Raw genomic sequence first — 13,774 nt, 5'->3', positions numbered from 1 at the left:
GGCAAAGTCAGCGTGCACCCGTTCCCATGGCTGCGCCGGAACAGGCCACGGAGAGGGCATTGTACGAGGTGCAGCCAGTTGTTGAGCACACTGACCACACGCAGCAACCATGTGGGCGATGTCCGAATCAATACCGGGCCAATAAACGTGCCTGCGGGCCAAAGACTTAGTCCGATAAATCCCCCAATGGCCTTCATGCAACAGTTTGAGAACATCTTTACGAAGAGAGGCTGGCACCACGACCCGTGGAGATGCGCCATCCATGGCCAGAAGAACAACACCATCACAAACACAGACGAAGGTGCAAGGCATGGTAGTTGCGAAGGGGATCTGATGCCCGGCCCTTGGTCCTGTCCAGCCAACCCCGTTGAACAAAATTGATCACCTGACGCAGGACCAGATCCCGAGCAGTAGCCGACGCAACCTGCGAACCTGTAAGTGGAAAACCCTCGACCACACAACGTTCTTCCTCATCAATGTGGAAACAGAGCAGTTCACCATGATCGAAAACCGGGTCGGGGCCCATCGGCAATCGCGACAATGCGTCAGCGTTGGCGTGCTGGGCCGTGGGGCGATAGTGAATCTCATAGTGAAAACGAGACAAGTATAAGGCCCAACGTTGCAGGCGGTGAGCTGCCTTATCCGAAAGCGACGCCGATGGGCTGAACAGAGAGACCAGCGGCTTGTGGTTGGTGATGAGGTGAAACTTAGAACCATACAAAAAAACGTTGAACTTTTTTAGAGCATAAATGATAGCGAGTGCCTCCTTTTCGATTTGAGAGTAACGCCGTTGCGCATCGTTGAGGGTCTGGGAAGCATAGGCGATGGGTCGTTCCAACCCATCCTCATACCAATGGGTGAGAACAGCCCCTAGACCATACTGTGACACGTCAATCGCCAGAACCAAGTGCTGAGCCGGACGGAATGTGGCAAGACAAGGCGCCGACTGCAAGTGAGCCTTCAGGCAGACAAAAGCCTGCTCACACTCGTCGGACCAACAGAAAGGGACGTTTTTGCGTAACAGGTGATGCAGAGGATGAGCTACCGCCGCCGCGGATGGAATGAATTTGTGATAATAAGCAATCTTGCCTAGAAACGCATGAAGTTCTTTGACCATAGACGGCCGGGGTAGAGCGTTAATGGCCGCAACATGCTGACGTAGTGGACGTATACCCTCACGGGACAAGGGGAAACCAAGATACACAATGGAGGGTTGGAAGAACTGTGACTTGTCCAGATTGCACTTCAACCCAGCCGAATGCAAAACCTGAAACAGTGAACGCAAATTGCGAAGGTGCTCCTCAGTGGAGGCCCCCATGACAACAATGTCATCCAGATAGTTGATGCAGCTGGGAACGGAAGCCGTGAGCTGTTCCAAAAACCGCTGAAAAATGGCCGGCGCGCTAGCGATGCCAAAGGGTAACCGCTGGTACTGATATAACCCACAAGGAGTGTTGATGACGAGAAATTCCTTGGAAGAAGCATCCAACGGCAACTGATGGTACGCCTCCGATAAGTCAAGTTTGGAAAAGAACTGGCCCCCAGCAAGCTTGGTAAATAACTCCTCAGGACGGGGAAGAGGATAAGTGTCAATGAGGCTCTGAGCGTTGACGGTGGCTTTAAAATCACCACACAATCGCAGACTCCCGTTTGGCTTAGAAACCACCACGATTGGCGATGCCCATTCACTGGAGGTAACAGGAACGAGAATCCCTGAAGCTGTTAACCTGTCTATCTCAGCATTGACAGGTGCACGCAACGATGAGTAAGCAACGTCGACAATGCCTGAATAGCAGCCGTCAGCTGTGTTTGTTGTTCAATGAGCGCTTGCATAAGCTGTTCCATGTCTGCCCCGTCACGAACACACAAATCCACAACGCAGTGAAAATATCCCATCCTCGTCACCAAAAAGTGTTATAACCTTTAATCACCAATAATTGCGTGGATATTCAAACACACTCACTTAGAAACAATAGCTGGTTACATGATAACAACTCAGTATCTCTCATTCGACTGCTGTGCCGTGACATGCGGCCGGCGCCGTTCGTAGCTAGGTGGCGCTCCTGCGCTCAGCCGAGTTGCGGAGCGCCTCTATCGCCGTTTGCGCGTACTGTCGTGGCGGCACTGTTAAATATCATGGCACTGTCACAACATAACTGTTTCTCAAATAGGTCACATTGAAAACTGCTGCTCTAAGAAAGTAATCAAAGTAAATAGATTAAATGTTTCAAAACCTTGGATTACAAATGGAATAAAAGTATCTTTTGCAGATGATATATTAGAATCAATAAATCAAAAGTTATTACTATTTGGAATATTCTGTGATCTGGTTAAAGCTTTTGATCATGTTAAACATGATATCTTTATACAAAAGTTAAAATATTATGGTATAACAGGAGTAGCAGGCTCATGGTCTCATACTATCTTTTTAATAGAAAACAGTGTGTGTCTGTATCATGCTTACCACATAACAATAGTCATTCAAAATATGAAACCATCAAACAAAGGATCTATTTTAGGTCCCTTGTTGTTCCTATTATACAGGGTGTCCCAGCTATCTTGTTCAACCAAAATATCTCTGGAACAATAACAGCTATTGGAATACAACAAGGCTGGGCCCATGAATGTACATATTTGGAAACATTCTAAAACGAAAGCATATGTGTTTTTTAACACAAACTTATGTTTTTTTAAATGGACCTCCTATATTTTTTCTTCAGCAATCCATAGCATGACAAAGCACATATATAATGGCGTTGATTGCATCGCAATATTCCCATTACATCCAGAGATATTGAGACACTAAGTTTACACTTGAAACTCCCGACATGCGCAGCTAGTGCACATCCTGAGGCTCAGGCGTGAACCCCATGCTGCCCGTAATCGCGATGTGATTGACATGTGTAATCACACCTCAATACTTATCAAGAGGTCCGAAACGAATAATACGGTCTGCTGCCATCAGCTCTCATAAGCACATAATGGTTTCCCTCTTGGACGTTTTACGTATCTACATACACAATATGAACCAGTACCGATCGGTGTACACCCATCAGGTTGTCTTATTTATCCTGCACACACAAAATAAGTTTTATGTAATGCGTTATATGGCCCATTGTGCCTATCGCGCAGGGCCTGGCTCTACCTAGTCAAGTGTCCAACGTAGTTCCCACTACTGCCACAGTTACCACTTCGCCTTGTTTATGATTTGCGATCCATGCAAACTCCTGTACTCCAACACCCACCGAGCATCCCATTTGTTGTTGCTTTGGCGTGCAGTACACCGCTTGCCAGTGTAGTCGTGCATCAGAGTATTCTAGTGACGGCACGGAGGTAGTACACATTGTGAATAAACGTTGTGTTGTGGAACTTATACTGTACAGTATAATGTACACACATGAAGATATGGTAGAAATGCTGCTGATCTATGGAGAATGTATGTTGACGGGAAATATGTTATGAGATTGCTTGTTTGTTGATAGTACTGTTAGCGAACATTATGATTATTAAGTTAATATGTCTGTTTTCTAGCCTACTCTACATACCTGTACTGTACCCTGTTGTAGGTGGACGAAATGCTGTTCAGGCAGAACGACTGTACAGAAGACGATTCCCTGACAAGCCATCGCCTTCGCGCCGGATGTTTGGTCATCTCACATCTCGTCTACGTGAAATGGGAAGCTTAAATCCAAGACCTCGACATCGTCCTAGAACACGCACAGATGAACGTGCTGAAGTTGCTGTGCTCGCTACCATAGCTGTGAATTCTCAAATCAGCACACGTAAAATTGAACGTGAAGTTTGTGTGTCGAAATCAAGTGCACAGTATATTCTTAAACGTCATAAATTTCACCCTTACCATGTTCATTTACACCAGGATCTTCACGGAAATGACTTCTGCAATAGGGTAACATTTTTTTGGTGGGCTCAGCAAAAACTTCTGACTAATCCAAATTTTTTTGCAGATGTTCTCTTTACCGACAAGGCATCATTCTCCAACAAAGGAATTCTCAATATGAGGAATATGCTTTATTGGTCTGCAGACAACCCAAAATGGCTCCATCAGGTAGAGCATCAACGTCCGTGGAAAGTTAATGTTTGGTGTGTGATTATTTTAGATACCATTATCGGACCTATCTTTATAAATGGCTTCCAAAATGGCAGACAATACTCCAGATTTATATGACACAATCTTCCTGTTCTCTTGGACACCGTACCTCTGAACTGGAGAATGGTCATGTGGTATCAGCATGACGGATGCCCTGCACATAACGCCATACGAGCACGACGACTTCTGAACCGTAAGTTCCCTGGTAGGTGGATTGGATGAGGTGGCCCAGTTAGGTGGCCTGCCCGATCTCCAGACCTTACACCGCTGGATTATTTTCTTTGGGGAGCAGTGAAGGATGCTGTTTACCAACATGAACCAACAACACCAGAGGACATGAAGCAACGCATTATTGATGCTTGTACAGTCATCAAAGAGGAAACAGTAGCACGAAGTAGGACATCCTTCATCCTCAGAGTGACCCTATGTATGCAAGCAAATGGGCATCACTTTCAGCATGAGATGTGAACGCTATGTTTAGTATGTAGTGCTGGTATCACAGTGGAAGTTTCTACAAAGGGCCATTTTACCCAGTGATGTTAAGAAACGTTTGTTTGCAACAATTTGTCATTTAACGCATTAGATAAACATAACATTGATAATTATGCGATAATAAAACTAATTGGTTAAACATGTTTACATTCATCTTCTATGTGCTACCTGAACTTCCCAAATCAAAACATTTTTACCTAAGCAACGGTAAAACTTTTAGTCCACTTGCTCGTTTCACTAAAACCATCAACATGAATTTTACTATTAGGAGTGAATGATTAACTGTCACTTGCACTAGATCTACAGTAAAGGAAAGTTTTAACATTGAACGGCATTACCTTTTTAGTAACGGATTAACGATAAGCGAAGTTAACTTTGTGACTAACGTTGCCGTACACAGATATGTTACAGAACCGCGTAACCCCTAGCCTATGGGATAAATACCTGCTGGAATGTACGACGTTAATGCAGGATGGCAGCAGACCGTATTATTCGTTTCAGACCTCTTGATAAGTATGGAAGTGTGATTACGCATGTCAATCACGTCGTGATTACGGGCAGCATGGGGTTCACGCCTGAGCCTCAGGACGTGCACTAGCAGCACATGTCGGGTGTTTCAAGCGTCAACTTCACATCTTAATGTCTCGGGATGTAATGGGAATATTGCGATGCAGTCAACGCCATTATGTATGTGCTTTGTCATGATGGATTGCTGAAGAAAAAATATAGGAGGTCCATTTAAAAAAACATAAGTTTGTGTTAGAAAACACATATGCTTTCGTTTTAGAATGCTTCCAAATATGTACATTCATGGGCCCCAGCCCTACATTGATACCAGTGAAAGTCGTTTTCCAATAGCTGTTATTGTTCCAGAGATATTTTGGGTGGACAAGATAGCTGGGACACCCTGTATATTAATGACCTTCCTTGTGCAGTGTCACAAAATGCAAATTTTGTCTTATTTGCCAATGATACAAATATTGGTATAAAAAACAGTACCCATGATCTCACTGAGCAATCAGCTAATTAAATATTTGTAAGTACCAATGGGTGGTTCACAGCAAATGGATTGTCACTGAATTTTGACAAGACCCAGTACATACAGTTTAGTACCTCACAAAGAATACCTGTGTAATGTACTCAAACAATGAAATTAAAGCTGTAGACAGTGTCAAATTTTTAGGGCTACAAATTGACCACAACCTAAATTGGAAAACTCACACTCTAGACTTAATGGAACGCCTTAGTTCAGCTACATTTGCAGTATGCATGATAGCAGAAATAGGTGATTTATAAATGAAGAAGTTAGTTTATTCGGCCTACTTCCATTCACTAATGAGTTATGGAATCATCTTTTGGGGAAACTCCTCTCACAAAGAGAACATTTTCAAAATTCAGAAATGAATCATTAAAATTATATCTGGTGTCAGTCCTAGATCATCATGCAAAGACCTCTTTAGGAAAAACTTGGTATTCTAACTACTACTTCTCAGTACATATACTCATTGATGTCCTTTGTCACTTCCAATATGTCTCTTTTTACACAAAATAGTGAAAAACACGATTATAATACCAGAACCAAAAACAAACTGTATAAGGACTATAAAACCTTAACATTAGTACAAAAAGGAGTCAAATACATGGGTACTCATATATTCAGTAACTTACCAGAGCATATTAAAGGTCTTGTAAGCGATAAAGATCGGTTTCAGAGTGAATTAAAGAACTTCCTGTTGGCCAACTCCTTCTACTCCATCGATGAATATCTTCACAAGGATTGTAGCTCATAAATCTGTCTGCATTAGAATTGTACAATTTCCCTGTATCTGAGTAAAAAAGTATAAAAAAAAAACTTTGATTCTTTCCACATCCCAGAGACTCCTCTCCAAGGGATCCATGGAAAATGATAAATGTAATGTAAAAAAGATAATATGTGGGTTCTTTTGAAGTTCATCTTTCAGAGCCCTCGTTGCCCACCTACTTTCATCACAGGAAATGTCATTTGCATCTCCTATCACAATACACTTGCTTCCAGACTGTAAGGAGCTTTCACAATTTTTTAGACTTTCATATACAGGCACCCCTGGTTTGACACTGATACTTATGTCAAGTCTTCATTGAGCATTAGCCTACATAAAATTTTGCTGATTCTTCTACCACGGCTACTTGCAAAAACATGTATTTTGTGATTTTTCTTCGGTACATGGTTATATGTGGAATTAAGTTTTTCATCCACTTTTCTTTGAAATTCATCACTATCTTCCTAATCACTAGGTTTTCTTGTCATTCCTTTTCCTGCAGATTTATAGCTTCGAATATCGAATTTATTCTCTGTTTGTGGCACAAATTTCTCTGTCCTTCACACTAAACAAACTGAGTTTTTAGGCCTAATATATTTTTCCTGTTAGTCTTCATTCTGAGCACATTCTTCAATGTTGAACTGTGTTAATACTGATTTAATATTCTGCAAATAATTTTCTGTTACTGAATTTCCTTTTCTGATTACCTCTACCACAGATTCTTCCAAACTAATTTAAGTTTCATGTTCACTGTTTTCTGATGGGTACAGTCTGTTAACTAAATTCACACAGCAGATTTACTGTGTTTAAATTTACCAAACACGATAGGAAAGCTCACAAATGTATCACTGGGCACATTTGAACACCTTTTATCACTGTTTTGTATACACTACACAACTTGAGTTAGTTAGATTTGGAAATTTGACAGAGCAATTTACTACTATGTCTATGCATCATGCCATCTTGAAACTAATTGCTTCAGTCTTGATTTGCAAAGTTCATTAATTACAATCACTAAAATTCTTCTTGTCACAAATTATATCCTTAATTATTCTCACATATTACAAAACCCTTTACCAATATTTCATATCGAAACATTCCATGAATACACTCTAGTACTATACATAACACTGAGTTATTAACCACTGATTCCTCAATGTACATCATACTTGTCCCTAATACATCATCATGAACATCATCACTCACATAAAACATCATTATCACCATAATGCCCTAACACACTGTCACAATCCTATCCTCTCACAATCTACAAGGGTAGTCTGAAAAGTTCACGGACTGGAAAATAAAGAAACTACTTAGAAACTACTTACATCAGTGAAACTTTTTTATTTTTCAATGTATTCCTCCTATGCTCCAATATAATTGGTCCAGTGATGTTGCAATGTTTTGATCCTATCTTGAAATTAAGTTCCTCCAGTCCTGCAAAGTACCTGTAAGTTTCAGTTGTCAGCTCTTCATTTGAAGGGTATCTTCTCTCACCGAGGACAATTTTGAGCTTGGGGAAGAAATGGAAGCCTAATGGAGGCAAATCAGGTGAATTAGGTGGGTCTTGCAACAAGTCATATCTTATTGTTAGTTTAAATATTTTTGGCATAGAACACTTGTGTCTGGGTGTGCATTGTCTAATTGAAAGCTGATTTCTTCCTTGAAAGCCTGGCCATTTTTTCACATATCTTTTGCTGTAGTTGGTCCATCAGGTTATTGTACTGTCATGTAATTGTTTGACCACTAGGAAGATAATCTTAGAGCAGAATCCCTTACACATTCCAAAAAACTGATGTCATTACCTTGCCAGCCTACCATATTACCTTTGCTTTCTTTGGTGGGGGTGAATCAACATGCTCTCCATTGCTTTCATTGTTGTTTTGTCTCTGGGGTATAGTACTGGACCCACATTTCATCTGTGGTCTCAAACCGGTGCAAAACATCTTGTTAGTAGCTCTGAAAATGGATCAAACATTCATTGAAAGTTTCCATTCTGCTGTGTTTCTGATCCTGCATTAAGAGTCAATGCACCCATCTACCAGACAATTTTCTCATATCCAGTTCCACTGCTAAAATGTGATATACCCATTCAGATGACATCTCTAAAGCTTCAGCAATTTCTTACACTTTCATTTGATCATCTTTCATCACCATTTTATGCACATTTGGAATAATTTTTGGAGTAGTGGTGCATCTTTGCTGACCACTACATGAATCATCAGCTAAGCTCCTGGCCAATTTTAAACTCATCTGTTCATTTGACAATAGCTGTAGTTGAAGGAGCAGAGTTCCTCAGTGTGTTCTGAAAATTGGCATGAATTTTCTTTGCTTCCATACCATTCTTTACAAAGTATTTAAATCACTGCCTGAATTTCAATTTGTTTCATATTCACAGATTACTACATGGCAACAATATCAGAGGCAAATCTGCTCCACATGTAAAAGCATTGTGGCAGCATTCTTTTACTCATAAAAGATGACTTATTATTATGTGGGAACCTTGTTGTGCTTGCACTGACATCATGGCACTCCCACAAACTTTTCAGACTCTTCCAGTATTTCAGTCTTTTGTAATATTTCATCAGTAACTTCATCAATAATTCCAATGATTCATCAATGACAACAGTCTCTGACGTTACTAAAACTTCATGACAGTAGAAAAGAAATATCCACTTCATCATTATTTTACTGCTGTAAAAAATATTCTCAAATACATTAATAGTATATGTCCAGCATAACATGCTTCAAATCGGGACAAGAAAATCATTTACTTCTTTCTTATCAGATTTACAAAGGTTAACAAATGCCGTAAAACACACGACGCAAATAAATATAGCTGTTGTAGATGACAAATTCATTCTCACTTATCACTGTTTCCAGTATAACATTTTATTACCTCTTTATTCTCCCATTAGTCGTTACAATAGTATGACAGTAGAAATAATAAAGATTCCCACCACCTATCTGTAGTTTTGCCCATGTTGAGTACAATTTTGCATATCATCTCAAGATAATTACAATTTTGCAAAACATATTAAAATAATTATTGAAATGTAAGTAAAATGTGTGAGGAAGCATAACTGAATGAAAAACGCTACATAAGCCTCCACTCACAGTTAAGTTTTCCCATAATGTTGCATTGTGACATCCTTCCAAGCTAAATCAGTGCATGCATCCATGTCTAAGGGGTGCAACATCATACTGACAAAAGGGCTTGTACTGCCAAGTTCTTTGTATATTAGACTCATTTTTGTAATATAAGCACTGAAATAATATCATTTATTCCCTCAACACATGAAGTTTCATTTCATTTCTTCCTCCCCTTTTGGGTGCATCACATTTTTGTAAGGCAGTGTATACCCTTATACAATGCAAATATAATTAAAAATATATTATCAACCTGGAATAATTTATAAAACAATTCTTACTGCAAATTTTCTATAAAACAAATAACTGTAAATTGAAGAATACGCAACTTGAAACACACAGAAAGATCTACAGCTTTCATCTACTAAGATAGTTTCTTTAAGTTCGAAAATGAGTGTTGTGCATTTATATTCTTCAGTGTGATTCTTATGCCCATACATTTGTTCCCTTGTAAAAGATAAGTACCAAAATTTGTAAGAAACTTACCTTAAGTGCAGGAGACTCTTTTAAGTCCAAAGAGGCTGTAACATCAGAGAAAAAGTAAAATGATTTATCAGGATTAAGTAACCAACAGCCAATGAGAGGATCCAAAAGAATCCATTTTAGGCAAACTGTAACAATTAATGATAAAGAAAAGTATTACTCATTTACATTTAAAGAAAAACTCAAAAAAATAAAAAAGGTAATTGACTTGGGACTGTATACCTTCACTTCTACTAAATTGGAATCTTTTAATTAGGTGCATCATGAAATCTTGAGCACAAAAGCATATCTTTCGACTTGAATGATTCAGAACAGTCTTCAACAGGCACCTTGGGCAAGAAAAAGATAGTCGTTGTTACTATATCATGAAAGTAATTACAATCTTATAGAATGTGTGAAGGGCAGACAAAAGTTAATGTTTGAAGGATTTGTTGACCTGACTTTGATTAATTCATCTCAGCAATGTAACTATATATAATGACAGCTGTAAAAATTGCAATACCTATATGGACACAAAGGACTGAAATGGACAAAAGATTTGCATATGATATGGTACACAAATTATTAAGATTACAGTACTGTAAATAGCATCAGACTTTTATGTACCTCAAAAATATGTTACAAACTGTTTTCTGTAATTTAGTGCATACTGTAATGTCACTATTATCTTTCGCTGAAAACTCTCTCATTCCCTTCTTTTGATTTCTTTATACTTGCAACACCATTTGCTATTGATAAATATTTAATAACAACTGACATAAATATTTAATAACACATGAATAATTGCTCTTTTCAGTGATGTCAGCATAACCTTCATTTTCTAAGATGTCAAATTTCTTGCTTAATCTCCTTCTTGATAACTTCTGTGTCCTATAATAAATTATTGTAACATACATTAATGACAACCTGTCTCAGGAGTTTTTTATTATACAATTAGCAAATAACCTGTATCTCTTTTTACTCTACATCATACAAGTACATGGTCCCTCACAATTTGAGCCTTTTGGGACTGCTAGATCCTGTATAAAGACTTAGTTATTTGAGGAAAGGTAGTAAATTTCACTTTCAGTTTCACTTTCTCTTGCTCATTATAGATTTGTTTTCTTTTGGAAGAATGTGTTAAGGACAATCATGCATGTTCTTTCTAGTAAAGCATACTAACACATGATGCCTGTCATTTCTTGTATCATATTTGATTTTTTACACTGAATATCTTACCTTTTTTGTTTATATTTTCCCATTAAAAACCTTGTCAACTTCTTGTAATGGCAACTGCTGTGGCCTATTAGCTTCTTCAGCTCTTTGTTAAGCTTTTCTCTCTCTATGAGGATATGAATGTGTGTGCGCACAGTGGTTTTCTATGGAAATCTTTTGTTTATTTTTTAAAACAAGTCTTAAGATTCTGTCTCAGATTCCTTAAAAAGCTGTAATAATGTTTTTGCTTTTATTCTCTAATTCAAAGCCCATTTGTGATTTTCTAGTTAACTTCGTTTCTTAGTCGTAAATCGCTTGACCGGTTACTGAAAAGGCTCTATATAGAAGAGTAATTAATCATTTCACTTCATATAATTCACTGTCAAACATACAGTTTGGTTTTAGACGTAGTTTAACAGCTGACGAAGCTATAGTCTCTTTTTTCTGTGAGGCACTGAGTGGAATGAACAAAAAGTTGTGAACATTAGGATCTTCTTTGATTTAACTACGGCATTTTGATAACCAAATATTACTGCTGAAGTTGGACCATTATGGAATAAGAGGAGCAGCTCACAACTGGTTCCTATCACACTTTAAGACAGGTCATTCTTCACAGAAATCAGTACATCTATGAGGTGGTATCTGATTGGGGCATGATAAAGTGGTGGATGCCTCAGGGGTCACTGCTGATACCACTACTGTTTACACAAGGTGTTCCAGGAAGAATTTTCAATATGCAGGGATATGATAGGAACAATATTTGAAGCAAAAAGCTTCATATGAACATATATCCTATTTCAAATGGTTTCTGAGATAGGACACATTTAATGTATGTCTGCATTTATTTTTTATGTTATTCAGTGCGTTGTCAGGTTTACATACGAACAACAGGTCGAAAAAATTAAATTCACTTTTCATTTGTACACCTCAGAATTGATCCAGCCCCATAAAAAAACCTAATAGTGTAAGATCTAGCATTCTTGGTTGGTGGGCAGTTGAGTGTATCGCCATGACGAATACAGCAATTAGGGTAAATGTGGCTCAGATGTTCTCTCACACATCTGGTAAAACATCGAGGAGCTTCATCATTCTGGAAGTACTTTGCAGTCTGCTTGGCCAAAGCAATCTTCTCAAAGTCTTCGACAAATGAATTTTCCAAAAAATTCAAGTAATTCTGTCCTGTCATTTGCTCTTCTAAAATGAGTGGAGCTGTCAACATTTTACTGATCATGCCGCACCAAATATTGATTGAAAAATAAACTTGGGAAATGCTTTACACTGTAACACATAGATTTTCTTGCAGATATTGATGATTATTATGTGTATTGTTGATTCCATTCCAAGTAAAAAGGGCTTAAACTGTGAATAGTATTAATGGCAGCAGTTCCTGGGACACTGATACATGCAGAAAGTTGGCACGTGTTGGTAGTAGGTCTATGTCACATCATTTCAACAATGTATTGCTGTTCCTGCACCAGTTGTTGAACTATACAGTAAGAAGAAAAATTGAGACTTGGGAGGGAACATATTTCATAGAATGTACTTAATATTATGGTAAACACTCTATGACCAGGAATTTGACATGTCAGAAAGTCCTGATTGTATTTTTCGACAGCAGCAGGAGCACTACCATCACATATGCCATAAATATACTCCTTATCTGCTAATTATACTAATCTTTGGTAGTTTTTCAGATACACTTGATGAAGGCCTAATATAAAGGCTAAAACTAGGATTTCGAAGTGATCTCTTATTTTATATATATATACTGTCACAAGATAACATGTAAATGAGAAGAAATGGCTTAGTACATCAATTGTTTTGTTGTTGAAGTGATGTAATAAGGTAAAGTCCAGTCAGTTGTGGGCACTTATACGATATTTTATGAATTTGAAGGGAGAAGAGATTAAAAGAAGCCACAACTTAATGCTCATATATGTTTGTGCCCGAAGAGTTCAAAATTCCTAAAATAAATACACCAATATTTTAAGGTACCGTATAGGAATGTAGAAATTACAGACATAACCACACACTATCAAAAATGATCAGCAGGTTGAAATACAGTAATATAACTAATGAAGTATATGAAATACCAGCAATGAGTTACCAGATGAATATAAGTATAAGAAGGAGTGTATAGTGACCAAGAGGAGTCAAACGGTTAGGAGGCAATGTCTTTAAGAGAATACGGACAAATGGTAGGACACTTGGCATATTGGTGAAAGTTTGTGGTGCTGTGTACCCAATATAACAAATGTGTTGGAAAGTAAAGGGCATGCAAATCCATCGAAGGGATGGCCTATACCTAGGTCAGATAATCCAAAGAAGGAACAGCCTAAACTGTATTACGGGAAATGGATTTCTAAATGGAAATGAGCATCCTAAATTGAAAGATAATTAAGAAATAGATACCTATAGAAAAGGGTGTACAAACAAATAATTTTTGTTCCCATTCCTGAAGGGTTCTCCAAACTGGTACAATGTAAAGAAACTTACCTGGCTAATGTTGGAGGAGGACAGCAGCGTTTCAATGCATGCTAGACTT

The 13,774-nt window shown here is 38.5% G+C and overlaps 1 protein-coding gene across 1 annotated transcript in view; it reads right to left on the bottom strand.

Moving 5' to 3' along the window:
• LOC126235040 (DNA polymerase nu-like) overlaps window positions 1-13,443 on the bottom strand; it is a 213,925-nt gene extending 200,482 nt beyond the window's left edge. The window contains exons 1-3 of the mRNA XM_049943776.1: window positions 13,337-13,443; window positions 10,258-10,364; window positions 10,039-10,163 (exon numbers count right to left, since the gene is read on the bottom strand). Of these exons, the coding sequence (XP_049799733.1) occupies window positions 10,039-10,163; window positions 10,258-10,364; window positions 13,337-13,443 (339 nt within the window). The remainder of the gene's footprint in view (window positions 1-10,038; window positions 10,164-10,257; window positions 10,365-13,336) is intronic.
• Window positions 13,444-13,774: the final 331 nt, after the last annotated feature.

The sequence above is a fragment of the Schistocerca nitens genome, chromosome 2 (assembly GCF_023898315.1).
Source record: "Schistocerca nitens isolate TAMUIC-IGC-003100 chromosome 2, iqSchNite1.1, whole genome shotgun sequence".
Classification (NCBI taxonomy): Eukaryota; Metazoa; Arthropoda; class Insecta; order Orthoptera; family Acrididae; genus Schistocerca; species Schistocerca nitens.
Note: the sequence above shows the minus strand (reverse complement) of the source record. Positions and strands in the feature narration are given on the sequence as shown.